General features: G+C 34.7%; 1 protein-coding gene across 1 annotated transcript; it reads left to right on the top strand.

Moving 5' to 3' along the window:
* Positions 1-13,284: 13,284 nt before the first annotated feature.
* LOC131043933 (peroxidase 12) lies at positions 13,285-15,025 on the top strand. Its single transcript, XM_057977172.2, has 4 exons — positions 13,285-13,584; positions 13,671-13,865; positions 14,137-14,305; positions 14,408-15,025. The coding sequence occupies exons 1-4, from the start codon at positions 13,336-13,338 to the stop codon at positions 14,851-14,853; spliced, it is 1,059 nt and encodes a 352-aa protein (XP_057833155.2). The 5' UTR covers positions 13,285-13,335; the 3' UTR covers positions 14,854-15,025.
* The last annotated feature ends 1,555 nt before the right edge of the window (positions 15,026-16,580 follow it).

Here is a 16,580-nt window from a genome sequence, read left to right as displayed (position 1 = left end):
ATGTCCCAAGCCACATGTACAACCCTCATCTCTAGTCCTGGATCCTGAAACACTCGTCTCAGTGCATCCCTATCTCCCTCTCGATAGTAAGGAACTAACTCCCTAACGATCGGTATCCTCAGTATCCTGTACACATCCTCTAAGGTGACTGTCATCTCACCCATCAGCAAATTAAAAGTACATGTCTTTGAGTGCCATCTCTCAGCTAATGCAGTCAGCAAACCCATGTTTTCCCAAAACTCAAGCACATACATAATATATTGTAGGTCCATAGCCTCAACTGCTGCTCTATCCTCAAATGTTAGCTCTGGTCATAAACTCTGAGTCGAAGAGAATCTCTCCTGTGACTCCATCATAGGTAAGTCCTCCTGCAGTCAAGCAAATCAACCGTGTCAATCCTAGTGGTACTCCCTGTTCATCACAAAGTATTGCATTTTATCCTAGTGCTTATATATATCATATGACACTTTATTCTAGTGGTACTCCCTGTTCATCACAAAGTGCTTCTTTTTTATCCTAGTGCTTATATCTATCATATGGCACTTTATCCTAGTGGTACTCTTTGTTCATCACAAAGTGCTACTTTTTTATCCTAGTGCTTATATTTATCATATGTCAATCTATCCTAGTAGCATTCCCTGTTCATCACAAAGTGCTTCTTTTATCTTATCTTTTAGGGCACCTACTTGAGTGTATCCTCTTGAGTAGCTTATCCATTTGACAACATATGTTCTATCACAGAATTGTCAATTTCAGCCTAATCCAATTGACAACGTATGTTCTATCACAGAATTGTCAATTTCTATAGTACTCCCTATTCATCAAAAAGTGCCTCGCTTTATCCTATCCTAGGGCCTCTGCTTGACTGTATCCTCTTGAGTAGTTTCCTGATTGGCAATGTATGTTCTATCACATAATTTTCAATCCTAGCCCTATTTGCTACCCTAGTCTTCCCTAGAGGACCTGTTTGAGTGTATCCTCTCAGCAACTTATCCAATCGACGGTGTATGTTTATCACAAAACCGTCGATTCAACCTTGAAGACATAAATATGCATTCATGACACAAACACGCTTGCATACTTCACAAATGCGCCTGTCCTACATACTGCACAAATGCGCATTCATGACACAAACACACTTGCATACTGCATAAACGCACCTTCATTTCACCGATGTGCTCACATCTAACACACACACTATTACAATCACAAACGCAGTTATACTTGACACTGATGCGCCTAGCCTACCCAGAAGTGCCTGGCACCAACGCAAACACACCTTAGCATTTTTCCCCCCCGCTTGATATTTTTTGCAATCTACCTAATGCACATTTATTACCCTACCTAACATGCATTTATGACAACAATTAATGCAATAAGGTACAAGGAGGTTTTGTGGTACTTACCGGCTCTCCTGCATTTGTTGGCCTCTGATATCGGTGAACACGATCGAATCTGTGCACCAATGCCATTTTTGTTGACTGCTCTCTACTCTCTTTGCACTCTAATCTCTTAGCTGTGTGGATGACAATGAGAATGTTCTCCCTCGTAGTCTATATTATACACTACCCTAGCCCTAGCCTCCCACGTCAGTCTTCTTTATCTCATGACTTTGTCACTCTATCTTATCCTTTCTAGCATTTATTTCTTATCAAGAGATTGTCTGTGATCTTTTTAGACATTTTCATCCAATCTCTCGAGGGGGCATATCATTCCCATCTTGGTGCAACTTTGTATCAATTCATCTTATCTTCTTTGAAACAATGCGACAAGCTACATTGTCTCAAAGAGGGGCAAAATGTAGACACCTAAAATTGTCCTATCTAATTAAATAAATATTTTTATTTATTTAAATTATCCTTCCCTTAAATTAAATAAATACTCTTATTTATTTAATTAATCCCACTTCTTCTATTAATTAAATAAATCTTTATTTATTTAATTAATTCATTAACCTTTTCTACCTATGACACATGTCATTCATCTCTTGATTCCTACACTACCTACCCTCTCATTATTTTCTTATTTCCTCTACCTACCCTCTAATCTTAGCCGACCATTTCTCTTTTACACCTCTCAATCTTATCCCTCCATTTCTTATAGTGTCTTCTATATAAGAAGATGATTCTTTCATTATCAACCCTAATGATCTTTTAAGCATTCAGACTCCCAAGCATTCTAGCATTCGAGCTTTCATATGCGATCTAGCTATCAACCACATTTCCATTCTTTGTTGAGATCTCGTGCAAACATAAAATCTGAGAGCAAATATATCAAGCAAAATCAATGGAGATAGGAAGAATAGAGATCCAAACCCTATTGGACATGTCATGGTATAACCTTTGTGATTTCATTGATTTGCATTGTCTTATGTAATCTTCATATGTTATGGTGGATCTTTGTTTTTGTTAGGCTAGGGTTTTATGGTTGAATCTATTCAGTCTTTCAATATTGTTGTTTCCATTTTTACCATATACAATAATAGGCACCAAGTGGGTGTTCAGAAATAAGATGGATGAAACTGGTAAGGTAATAAGAAACGAGGTAAGATTGGTCTGTAAGGGCTATGCTAAAAAAAAAGGTTTGGACTATGGAGAAACCTTTGCACCGATAGCTAGACTGTAAGGGGTCATAATTCTACTGGCCTATGCTACTTATAAAAGGTTTAAAGTATACCAAATGGATGTCAAATAGACGTTCTTAAATGGGGTGTTAGAGGAAGAAGTATACATAGAGCAACCAGAAGGGTTTGCATATGAAGATGGGAAGAATATGGTATGCAGGTTGCAGAACGCTCTATATGGACTAAAACAAGCACAGAGAGATTGGTATGAGAGGTTACACTCATATCTGCTAAGCATTGGGTTCAAAAGAACCAGTGATAACAATAACCTATATCTAATTAGTGGAGCTTAAGGAAAACACCTAACTGTTGAGATCTTTGTAGATGACATCATCTTTGGGGGAGATGAGCAAAAGCTTTGTAGGACAAATGCAACAAGAATTTGAGATGTCCATGATTGGTGAGATTTAGTTTTTTATTGGCCTACAAGTTTCTCAATTAAAGAATGACATCTTTATCAGTCAAAGTAAGTACATAAAAGAAATTCTTAAGACTTTCAGAATGGAAGATTGCAAACCTATTGGAACTCCAATGGTTACTAGTTGCAACCTATCTAAACATGATGAGGCTGAAGAAGTGAATGAGACACTTTATCGGTCCATGATCAGTAAATTACAGTATGCAGTACATAGAAGACCAGACATAGCACAAGCTATTGGTTTGGTTGCTATATTTTTTGCAAATCCAAAAGAAACTCACATGATGGTAGTCAAAAGAATACTCAGATACCTAAAAAGGACTAATGAGTATGGTCTCTAGTATCCACACAAAGGAGATTTTAGTCTAAGTGTCTTCACTAATTCAGATTGGGCTGGAAATATCGATGACATGAAGAGAACCAGTGGAGGAGTATTCTTTCTCGAAGAAAGGATTGTATCTTGGACAAGTAAGAAACAAAACTGCATATCTCAATCTACAACTGAAGCTGAGTATGTAGCTGTTGCAATTAACTGCACACATATAGTTTGGATCAAGCAACTGCTGGAAGGAATTCAAGAAAAAGTGGTTGGACCGGTAGTGATTCATTGTGACAACACCAATGCCATTGACATATCTAAGAACCCGGTGATGCACTCCAAAATGAAGCATATAGCCATCAAATATCACTATCTAAGGGAACAATTTCAAGAAAAGGAAGTGGTGTTGGAGTACATACCAACAAAAGAGTAGGTGGTTGATATATTCACCAAGCCACTATAGAAGGAAACCTTTGACTATCTCAGAGGTAAGTTGGGGGTTATGCCCCTCCATTTAGTATAGTAAGCAAACAAGGTTCTGCATCAATCTAGTATAATTTCAAGTTTTTCAAATAAAAACAACTAGATTGATGAGTGTGGACTACTCTAGTTAGGGGGAGCAGTCTTGTAAGTGTTCAGAATGGACTCCTTGGCATTGTTGTCAAAGGGGGAGATATGTTTAGAGTGTTTGAGAATTGGTGAGCATTGGCAGATATCAGTGACAGGGGGAGATATTCTTCACTTAGGGCAGAATGACTGGACTGTTACAAAGATGAAGAAGCATGCATCTAATTAGCCAAATTTTGAAGTGTTTGCCATTGATGTCCAACACTTACTGGTGAAGTGGTATAGGTAGAGTGGTGTTGTTGTTCAGTAAGAAATAGTAAATGGAAACAACATTGGTATTGAATGACCAAAGTTTAGTTCAGCTCAAGGAAAGATAAATTAAGTTAACCGATCTATCACTCAGAAAGATTGGTCACTCTGGTGGTGGTGAAGTCACAAAAGGTGACTTAGGCAAGGAAACTTGTTTGCTCCAACCAACCGGTAACTCACTGGCAAATAGGGGAGAGACATGATGCTAGCACAACAAACCGATAGCCAAAGAATGAACCGGTAAAGTAAGAAGTGTAGTTACATACCGGTACACCGGTATGATAGAAGGAAGACAGACGATCACCATAAATCTTAGAGTAGTGATCGACCATTTAGTTGCGGTGGCAAAGAATGAGTTGGTAAGCTTGTGTCTACACCAAATCATTTGTTGGTAAAGTTAATTTTCAGTTATCATGTAGTCAAGCATGATTACATGAGGATTCTCTGGTTCGCATTGATTTGACTAAACTTGACTCAGAAGTTTCTATCCTTGGGAGATGTGGTGGTAGAACTGGTTGAACACTTAGCAAAATTGTTGAAAGGCACGTAGAGAAAGAGTGAGAGAGTTTGGGTTTGAAATCTTCTAAAATTCTTGATTGATCTAATTGAGGATATGCCTGAAGATGTCGACAGAAAATATATAAAGAGTTCTGGAGCTCCTTCTGAAAGTTTTGATCGTGAAATTTGAAAAAAGGAAATCTTGTTGAAGGCGATCCAAGGTGAAGAGCAGAGTGAGAGGAAGTGCTAAGAGGTGTTAGCACAGTTGAGTGTGTGTGTGAGGTATATCGACTAAGTGCAGAGTCGACAGAAAGAGAACCGACTGAGTGCAGAGCCGAAGGACAGAGGATAGGTTGAGTGTAGAGCCGAAGGATAGAGGACTAGATAAGTGCAGAGCCGAAGGACAGAGGACTGACAGAGTGCATAGCCAAAGGTCAGAGGATCGACACAGTGCAGTGCCAAGGGATAGGTAACCGGCTGAGTGAATAGTCGAAGGTGTAAGAAGGAAACCGGTGTTGTGTAGAGAAGACACAACCGATGTGTATTGAGTGGAATGCATATTGAGATCTGATCAAGCTATTAGTAGCTAATTCAGCAGATCATCCATCTGTTGCTTTCTAACAACTGCAACATAAATCCCTTAACTGGGTGGACTTTAACAGGTCCCTATTGTAAAATCCCTTAATCGGGTAACATCTTAACTGATGTTCTAAGTCCTTTAACCAGGATACCTTTAACAAGGTAAAGGTACTAACCAACCTTGATCAAATCCCTTAACTGGGTGGCACCTAACAATGTCTTTGTAATCTCCTGACATGGATGGCTCTTAACCGGGCGTACTCCAGAAGAGTGAAAATTTTGTGAGTTCCTACTCACACTATGGTTTTCTCCCTATTAGGTTTCCATGAGATAAATCCTTGGTGTCACTGTCAACATTTCATGCTTGCATATTTTACTTCAGTGATTAAGTATATTGTTGGATCTTAGATGAATGAAGATTTAAGATAAAAGTTAAATTGTGAAATTGTGATTAAGTGTTGATTCACCCCTCCCCTCTCAGCACTAGTTGGGACTAACACTTTTCTCTTGGGATCCTTATCAAGATCAAAGAAGGGAAGGGGGTGTATTTTGATAGGATGGAAAGATAAATATAAGATGAGAGACATGGAGGATATTAGAGGATATGGGTAATATTATCAAAAATCACTCGAGTGGATAAGATATAGATGTATGCATTGAATATTTATCTACTGTCCTTATGAAGATCAAGGGAGGGAAGGGAGGATGTAATTGGACATGAATAAAGGATATGGGATAAGGGATATGAAATGAAACAAGTAGATAAGATGAGATAGATAAGATACATGATGGTTATGAGGATTCTTAGCCTTGTGAAAATCAAAGGTGGAAAAGAGAGGGTGGAGTTGGATAGGATGATGCATAGGGAATGAGAGATAATGGATTATGTGGTGGGTAAGATATTATGGATGAAGGTTGCTCCCAAGTATAGAGTGCAAGAGGATTAGGTACTACACATGATGTTTATCTACTAGCTTTTCATCATGTCACTTTCCCAAGGTTCTAGTTTTTACCATCAGATGACTAATTTCTCTTTACTTTTTTCATTTTTTTCATTTTCTTTTAACTTTTTTGAAATATCAAGGGATAGGGATAAGAAGGTGGATAAGTGGATATATAAGATATGTTGGATATTAGATTTTTTGGAATGTGTTGTTGTCATTGATGTCAACATATTTTTGTTTTTCTTGTGCTTCGGTGTTGCAGAGAGTTGGTTTGGTTGCAGATGTGTTGATCTCCAGATTAATCGGTTTTGAAATAATTATCTCTAGTTGATTCAGTATGAGTTTTAGTGTTTTAGAAGGTGATTTGATCGATTTATGTGATCTGGTGTGATGATTAGTTTTTCTGTTGATTTTGTATTGCAGAGTTGCAATTTTCTAGCTTGCATTGTTCCAAAATTGATTCTTTATGTTGTGCATATTTTGGAGAGTGTTCGGGATGTTCATGTGTGTCCTTAGCTCAAGATGTTCATGATTGGAACTTCATTAGCGTATCTTTCAGTTTGTTGTTGGTGTTCTTGAGCTTTGGTGATGAAATGATGATGATTCTAGTTATCCAAGTTGTTGCGGTTGTTGCAGAGGAATTCATGTTTCTTGTTGATGTTCTTTGATTGTGTTCTATGCATTTTGGTTGCCCGCATTGATCGTGGTGCACATTATTGAATATTTTATTGGTCCGGTGGTATTCTTCGTGTTATACGACTTTTTGGCCGACTTGATGGTTCTTGCGTGTTGCGGATGATCTTGACAAGATATTTGATGGTCTTGCGTGTTCAAGGTTTTGATTTGAGTCCATGCTATGTCCTTTCTGACATTGTATTGATCTGCATATTTATTTATGTATTGTGTGATGTAATTTTGTAATTAGGTTTTATGCACTGAGCTGACCTTGAGGTTAAGGTTGATGATTTGTATAAATAAGTGTTGTAATCATGTAAGATGTATGTCTGCAGTTGTGTCTATTTTCTTTGAGAGTGTTGTATGTGTGAACAAGAAAATTAATCTTTCAAAAGAGTGAAGAAGTGAAGAAGTGAGTTGCAGTGCAGGCAATGTGCTTAACCGGAACTGTGATCAGGCATTTGGAGATGCTATTCTTTCAATTCATGTAATCTGGATTGTTGTCTGATCTTTGTAAGGTAGTGAGCCTTCCTAGGGTTGTATCCCTTTGTGGTTTTTGAGAAGTGAGCTCTAAGCAGTGTGCTTGAATGCATGCGCATTCTGCATTGTAATACTTACACACACTACTGTAAAGTATCATCATATTGTGGGTAGGATCCCACCATGGTTTTTCCCTTAACCAGGTTTTCCACATCAAAAATATATGTGTTATGTGTGCTATTGATGTGGTGTTTATATTTTATATTGTTGTTCTTGATCAGATCTGAAGTTGAGATTAAGTTTGGTGAAAATTGATTCACCCCCCTCTCAGTTTTCCTACATTGTTGTTACCAGAGATAGTGGATGTAATATGGAGGAAGGACTCAAGCATCTAGTTCCATTTATGATGTCCCTTGAAAATGTGGTATAGTGGACCTGATAATCGAAAGTATGCTCATAGATGTTGGTAAAATGATGACAGAGGGATGAAATGGATGGGGAAATGGAGAGTGATAAAGATCTATGAAAAGGATTGGATTAAAGGAGGATGATGGGGGATGAATTTTGGATTATGGGTGGGATGATGAAAGACTTGTATATGAGTGGCTGGAAAGTTTGTTGTAGATTGTGCGCCCTTGGTCTCCTTGTGTTGTGCAGTGTAGTGCTTGGGTTTGTGACATGGCTTAACCACCTCCCGTCGATTCATTAAATCTTGTGATTGTATCAAGCATTACTTCAGGTCAATCTTTTAGTGTAATGACAATCGTGTTTCTAACAAGTGGTATCAGAGCCTAGGTCACAGGTTCAAACCACTCGCTTGCGTTTGGGGGGATTGTTGCAAGGTGTGCGCCCTTGGTCTCCTTATGTTATGTGGTGCAACACTTAGGTTGTGGCATGACTTAACCGCTTACTGTGGATTCATTAAATCTTGCAGTTGTAGTGGGCATTAACAAGTCAATATTTTGGTGCAAAAACAACCATGTTTCTAACAATGTTGACAAGATCAACACTAGCACACATCTTGAAGGGTGATGAAGTTTTGAAGAAGTAGGTTTTGTGAAGGGGTGAATTTGGATTGTGGCACGTAGGGATCCAAAATGAATTTGGAGGAGATACTTTTATAGATGATTGGAGGACTTAGGAGAGGAGGAAGCTATTAGATTAGCAAGTTTGGATGCCAATTTTGATTGCTCTTTAAGATGTATTGATTCAATGCGTAATTTGGAATCAACATGCTTTTTTATGTTGATTTTTTATTCATAGGCTTTTGCGGCCTTTTGAATTTAACTTTTTGATCTTGGATTAGATTTTTCTTTTCTTTGGAATGTATTTTTAATGAGACATGGTGATCCTTGGATGCATGTGGATTTTTGGCTTTATGCATTTTAGATTTGGCATCCAAATTGCTTCCAAAAGAAATCGGTTTTGGGGATTGAGATTAGATATGGATGATACTCTCAAAAGACAAAGAATGATGAATGCTTTGAGATAAAATGTTAACACCTTAAAATGATTTATATGAGGTTATATTCTCTATACTTAAGATAAACGAACATTATTAAGAAAGAGTTGATTAGAATTGGTTTCCCCATAAGATAGGCAAAGTTCTTAAGTAGGAACTGGTGGTGTTTTATGACTGTACTTAAGATAGACTTTAATGCTAGATAAATACATTTTGGTTAAGGATGGGATCACATTAAGGTCTTGATTTTTTAATGGAAGGTTGGATTTGATATGTTTGGTAGTGGATTAGGGTTAGGATCCTTGGATGAAGGATTTTGGTGATGGTGAAACAATATGGAAGATGAAGGAGATTAAGTCCTTAACCAAATTTTGATGTTCAAATTGTATTTTTTGATTAAGGATTGGGATTTGGTATCATGGATGGGTTTTGAAAGATGGTGGATGATAGTTGCCCGGGGATCAAAATTGAAGACTTTAAAAAACAATTTCATTTGATGATGGATGATTCTTTATACTTAAGATAGACTAAATTTTTTAATTAAGATTTGATTGGATTCAATTTCTACTTAAGACTCAATTTTCTTAAGTAGGAATTAATGATATTTGATAAAAACACTTAAGATAGACTAACATTCTTTAAAATTTTTGGAGTAAGGGTGTCATTTGATAATTATATTTAAGATACAAGAAAAAATTGAAGGGGTTCTAAGATAAAAGAAAACAGGGAGAGGACAATGAAAACATTAGGGTGAAAACCCCTAGGGGACTAAGGAAAACAGAAGAGGGGGGTCCTCATTTTACCAAGTAGCAAAAAGAGGCATGAGTGCAAGGCACAACAATTCCCAAGTCCCAAACACAAGATATTATACAATGGGCTATTAGCCTTAATAAATAGTCAACATGTTATAATCCCTAAAAGACACTTAAGGAATTTTCTACACTTGAAATTTACTAAATTCCAAGATTTCCAAATAATTGGAAATCCTAAATTTGAAGTTTGATTTCAAAGCCCTTCAAATACTCATTTAGAATTAAATTATAAAGTTATGTCATATTCAAATAACCATTTATTTTACCAACAATGGAATTTACTTATAACCTTGATTATAAATAAGGGTTTAAAAAAAACAACCACATAGTTCAACAAAGGCTTCTATTGAGCCTTAAAAGTCCAATGAGAAAGAAATTAAACATACCAGAACAACTTTGTGAAAGGAAAAGACTTAGCGCTATTGTGTGACTAAAGCAATTATCACAAAATCTTACTCTATACGGTCTATCCCCAGTAATCATGTATGGCCTAAAATCCTTTATAAGAATAGGAACACTTAATGAAAATAAGTGAGATGGATGGTTGGAATTAGATAAGAGGACTTTTAAATAAATTAGATTGATGTAACCTATGATTAATTAGATTAATCATGATTTTACTTGTGCAAGTGGATTAACTAGTCAACTAATTAGATTTATTCAACCAATTAATTGAGGGCGGGGGAATCAAATAAATAGTTTGTATTTATCTAATTCTTTGAGGATGAAGATATGAACTTGATGAACATGGATTTATTAAATTAAGGTTGAAATATAAAGGAAATGATGATAAATTATAATTAATTAAATAATTACTTTATATTTTTTTAATTCATGATTGGAAGACTATTGTAAAGGTTAATTAAATAATTAACTTTATGTAATTAACATTATAATGGAACAAAATTGTGTGTAGTTAGGTGTGGGTAGTATTGGGTATCTACAAGAGTTATAAATGATATATTTTTCTATTTGTCCTCTGATTAATCATGTAGATCACTATGGAGTTGTCTTGGAAGATGATACGTGTACATTGTTCATCCATATTAAATAGTTTTTTCATAGAGAATAAGTGAATGCTTGATAATTTACTTGATGGGTCTAAATTGTTATGATTTGCTAGGAGTTGAGTTTTACCCACTATGTTGACATTATTCATATAAAGTGATAATAAAAGATTCTCAAATTCTTATGACATGTATTTATCAATCAAATATTTGAGTTAGATTAAGTGGTTGATGGTGTATTACATCACATAATTTCCACCTTTTACATAGACGACGTCGTGGAAGACCATTAGCATGTGTTATTAGGGCTGCAATAAAATGAACATATGATGTTCATATAAAAATTTGATGAACTAATCTCTCGGCTCATTTTATAACCACCATTATTGTAAAGATTACATGAAATTATATAATTACACTTTTATTTCAATAGTTTTGTGATCTTCATATAGTTTCACTATATTTCAATGACATTTTAATAGAATTAATAAATAAGCTTCAAAAAGTTTACTAAAAAAGATCTTATATTTTATTTATACATTTCACTTCCAAAATAATAAATTAATTAAAAAGATTATGATGATGAAAACTTTGGATCTTCTATTGTCTCCTTTTATTGACATACTTCTATTTACTATAGCATTTTTATGCATTATGAAATTCATTTTGTTGCTTTTGATAACAAAATACCAATCACTTCCTCATACAAAGCTATAAGATTTCCACAATCCATTCAAATATTGTGTTTCGAATCACTCTGTGATTCATCATCAGAATGCAAGAGAGTTCTCACACAATCAAATCCAGAAACTACTAGCAATACTTCCTCATACTTCAACATATAAGTCATTGAATTGATCATTATGACAAAATTGTCCTTACATTCACATTATTTTGATGTTTATGTTTATTTTTATTATAATATATTTTACTAACACTTATAACAATTACTTAAAAAACAAAGAAAATATCTAACTTATTTATTTATTCTAAAATAAAAAATAAAATAAAAATAATAGAAACACTATATGCTGTCAATATTTCTTACATGTGTAACTGTTGAAAATTATATTAATTGTTTTGCTTGTGTCTATAATGATGAAAACCTAAATACTTTCTTTATTAACTATAATTGTAAATTGAATATGTGTCATTAGAAGAAACATCCTACTTATCTATTTCTATCTTAAATATTTTTTTTTAATAATTTATTTAAGATAACTAAGTGCAAGGCCACTATTGGAAAACGGGGGGGGCTCAAACCTTAGCCAGGATAGAAAAAGTCCCAGGTTTTACCACTGGACCCACCTGCAGACCCTTTTCCTTTTACAATTCTTAATTTTTTTTATTATTTACAGTACATATATCTGGATATACATCACGGGAGTTGAAATGCACAATCATTAAAGCATTAATGGTGAGAAGATTAAAATGCAGGATTCATTAAAGCATTAATTGCAATGAAGATTAAACGTGAAATTCAACTAAGATATTACCCAAAAAAAGATATTTTGTCACTTCACGATTGCCATACTTTGCTTTGGATTTCTAAAGGGTGGGTGGATAAATGACTCAATGATTGTGACGGCGACTATAAAAATCGTATTGCCTAAGGAGGCTCAAATAACAGATTGAAGAAACGGTGTACATGAGTTCCGAGAACTCTGGAATGAATCTACACCTTACAGTTTGTAAATTACGGTACTGTACGCTTAATCTTTTACCGTACGCTCTACAACGCAGTAATCCTATCCGTAGAATGACCAATTATCGTACGAAGTGCTCTAAATGCTAATTAATACCTTCTAGATAAGATGAACTCTTTTTCTTTGAAACGTGTGCCCCACCGACTAAGATATTTCAATTCAAAATTTTCTACACTTGTCAGAGTTGTTGAGTGTGGGACCCACAATCTCGCCAGAGTCTCACATTGAATAATTGTATTAATAGGGGTTCTCTTTGGAATTCTTCCAACTTACTATTTTCAACCTAAAATTTATTCTCTCCTACAAAATATCATATCAACCCAAATACAATTTACACCATAATATATCATTTATTTAATTATTAACTGAAAAGAATTGCTTCTTTCAGCTAAATAAATTATCAAGCAGTCAACAGTTTAACCATAATATATTAATTATTTAATTATTACCTCAAAAGAAAACATTTAAACCTGCAACTTGCTTCCCTCAACTAAATAAATTATCATTCGGACAATAAAATAATAATAAACAGTCAACATATTTTAAAACAAAATAAATTTATTTTATCATTAAACCACGTGATCATTGAAAAAGATGAACTAAACAATTGAAAAATCGTGCTCAACATACGAATTCCTGACATTTGCCTTTAGGTGGGCCCCACGTAAACAGCGGCCGCGTTCAGACACGTGCCGGTTATTCCGCGGGGAATTTTTAAAAAAAGCTATTTTAGATGGAATACAGCTTTGAAAGGAGTTCTTCTCGAATAGAGAATATTGAAAAGTAGTTACGAATCCGATTTCTGTTCAGTGTGCTGGTCCCACTTCCATTATCCAGTCCAGCCGCCATGAGACTTTCACACGCTCCCCGCTGTTAAATACGCAGCACCCACGCTCCTGTTCTTCACTGTGAAAAGTAAGCTCTGGATTTTCTCCAATGGCGAAAGTTCCTGTGCTCTGTTTGTTTTTCGCTCTCTCCCTTTCGTTTGCTGTAGCTGAAGTAGAGAATGTTTTGTCTTTAAATGCAGACCCTCCTATTGTAAATGGGCTTTCATGGACGTTTTATAAGAGCTCTTGCCCCAAACTGGAATCCATTGTCGAGGAAAGAATCAAGTTTTATCTTAAGAAAGATGTTACTCAGGCCGCTGGTTTACTGCGTCTTCACTTTCATGACTGTTTTGTTCAGGTTGGGTTTTAACTGGTTTATTTGTTTTCCTCCGTTTGTTATTTTTTTTGTTGGGTTGGTGTTAAATGTTGAAAGGTTTTGTACAGGGCTGTGATGCTTCTGTTCTGCTGGATGGATCAGCAAGTGGGCCAAGTGAACAAAACGCTCCTCCAAATTTAACCCTGCGGCAAAAAGCATTTGAAATAATAAACGACATTAAAGAGCGTGTGGACAAGGCCTGTGGTGTCATCGTTTCCTGCGCAGATATCACTGCTATGGCAGCTCGCTATTCCGTCTCAGAGGTAAAGAAAATGAAAATAGAGAAAAGTTAAATAAATATAGTCACCCAGAAAATTTCAAATTTAACAAGTTGATCTCAGGTCTAGTGGTCATAAGTTCAAATCTCACAAAAGGTAAGGTATGTATGCTTCATTTGTAGTGCAGTTGGGTACCTCCCCTAAGGAGTACGAGGTAGTCCCATAAGACTCTAACCCATCTAATTGTAAGGATTTATGATATGTTTAAAGAAATAATTTGTCTAATGTATAATATCCTCTACACTTTTTATAACAGACTGGAGGACCAAAGTACAAAGTGCCACTAGGACGGAGGGACAGCTTGAAGTTTGCCACTAGAGCTGCGACACTTGCAAACCTTCCAGCCCCAACTTCCAATGCCTCTGCCCTCATTAATGCTCTTGCTGCCAAAGGCCTTGATGCTACTGACCTTGTGGCTCTTTCAGGTTCTTTCCCTTACCCATTTTACATCTTTCTTGAATTACTTTTGATTTTGTACATAGCTATATATAAATTGGGTTTTTGGGGTTTTGTTTTTGTGTCTATAGGTGGGCACACCATAGGAATTGGACACTGTACATCATTTACAGAAAGATTATACCCCACACAAGATGCCACTCTCAATAAGAGCTTTGCTAAGAACTTGAAGGTCACTTGTCCAACCACAAATACCACCAACACCACTGTATTAGACATCCGCTCGCCCAATGTATTCGACAACAAGTATTACCTGGACCTCATGAATCGACAAGGCCTCTTCACATCTGATCAAGATCTTTACACAGATAAACGCACCAAACAAATTGTCAAAGACTTTGCTCTAGATCAAGATCTCTTCTTTCAGAAATTTGCTCTTGCCATGGCAAAAATGAGTCAACTAAGCGTACTGACAGGCACCACGGGGGAGATTAGAACCAACTGTTCTGCCCCCAATCCAACTTCTTCCATTGCCACTTTAGTGGAAGATTTTGTTGATTCCGTAAATCTCATTTGAGAGCTATGCTTAATCGTCACCCACTTTAGGATCTTTCTTTGAAGAATAAGATTTTGTTCTAATGTTGTAGATATAATGTTAATTAGTCTATGAGAAAAGTTGTTTTAATAATATCATATGTAACTCTAAACTAAAATAAAATAATCTCACTTGTTATGAATTTAAAGATAAAGCTTGTTAATTATTAAAGTTAAGTAATTTAAGTGTGGTTTACTTTCTAACAATTTATCTAAGTCATATTTTTTGTTTAGAGATCCTAAAATGTTTTGATATATCATATCAAATTTTTGAGATATTAATTATGATTTGAATTTAAAGTCTCACTTTACATTTGCGAGAGTATGTGATCACTAAGTGACTAACCTACAATGATTATGGTGTAGGTCATTATGCATCACTAAATTTAACTATTTAATGGTTAAGCATTTGATTTTCAAGTATGTACCATCTTTTTATTAAAATAAATAAATATTCAACATAAAAATTAATAGCTCGAGTAATAATTTTAGAAGATGCAAGTGTTATCCATCACTTAATTTAACTATTTAATGGTTAAGTATTTGATTTTCAAGTATGTACCATCTTTTTATTAAAATAAACAAATATTCAACATAAAAATTAATAGCCCAAGCAAGAATGTTAGAAGATGTGTGTAATTGTTATGACGACACTCATTCTAGGCTCAAGTGCTAATTTGTATATGATTATTTATTTTAAGTAATATGTTTTTTTGATAATTTTATGAGGAAGTTAAGACTATGTTAATGAACCTTATTTTATGTATTTATATTAGTATTAATGAAAATATATGAGCTTTAAATGAACTAGATATAATGTTGGTGAAGAAAGTGACGTATATGTATATGTGAAGCTTTAAAATAGTATATGCAAATGAATAGGATTTAGATGCATAAAATGGAAATTGTAGTGTATGTATTTGTAAATATATGTCTACAATATATTTAGATGATTAGATGGCAATGCACAATTTAAATTATACATTATCATGAATAATTTTTTTATATAAAATGTTATATGTAAGGTTAAATTAAAAATAAATAAATGAAAAGCCATATTTATTATTAAGTTATAATTTACTAGTATTCACATTGTGAGGCGTAACCTTTCTATCAAAAGGATAATAATGATATTATGGATAGACATGTCATATGGTTGATGACGTAACAAATTGTTTTTAGTGTTTTTATTTTTCAGATTTGAAATTACTTTTTTAAGGTGTGGGACAACATCAACATCTTTTGCACTAAATGTTTTGTATCATAACATGAAACATTTCCAAGGCTTAAAGGTCCATTGAAAACCTTGTTGACTGCAAGTTAGGTTGTTAAACTATCTTAAACATCAAGCTTATTAAAAGTTTGAAATAGGCATTTTGGTAAATCGTAACCAACTACCTAATTTGTTATAATTTCCATTGTGGGGTAAATAACAAATATCAAAATTATGATGTTTATTAGGATTGAATTGCATAGCTTTTGAGATAAATTCATTAAAAATGTATACATAGGGGAAAGTTAGGAAAGTAGTTTGCCTCGAAAATAAAACACACTGAGGTCTTTTTTTTAATATATGTGTTACTAGATAAAATTGCTCATGTTTTTAGTGGATTGAATTGACCAACAATAAAAAAAATTAACAATGTTTTGTTTTAATGTATATGATATTATGTTGTTTCAAATCTACTCACCATAAATGTATATGAATTT

Source organism: Cryptomeria japonica, chromosome 5, assembly GCF_030272615.1.
Source record: "Cryptomeria japonica chromosome 5, Sugi_1.0, whole genome shotgun sequence".
Taxonomy (NCBI): Eukaryota; Viridiplantae; Streptophyta; class Pinopsida; order Cupressales; family Cupressaceae; genus Cryptomeria; species Cryptomeria japonica.
This window is presented reverse-complemented; position numbering and strand designations above follow the sequence as displayed.

Coding starts and splice junctions, on each gene's coding strand:
- LOC131043933 (XM_057977172.2), top strand. CDS start 13,336: ATGGCGAAAGTTCCTGTGCTCTGTTTGTTTTTCGCTCTCTCCCTTTCG. Junction 13,866..14,136: donor CTCGCTATTCCGTCTCAGAG/GTAAAGAAAATG, acceptor TTTTTATAACAG/ACTGGAGGACCAAAGTACAA. Junction 14,306..14,407: donor TGACCTTGTGGCTCTTTCAG/GTTCTTTCCCTT, acceptor TTGTGTCTATAG/GTGGGCACACCATAGGAATT.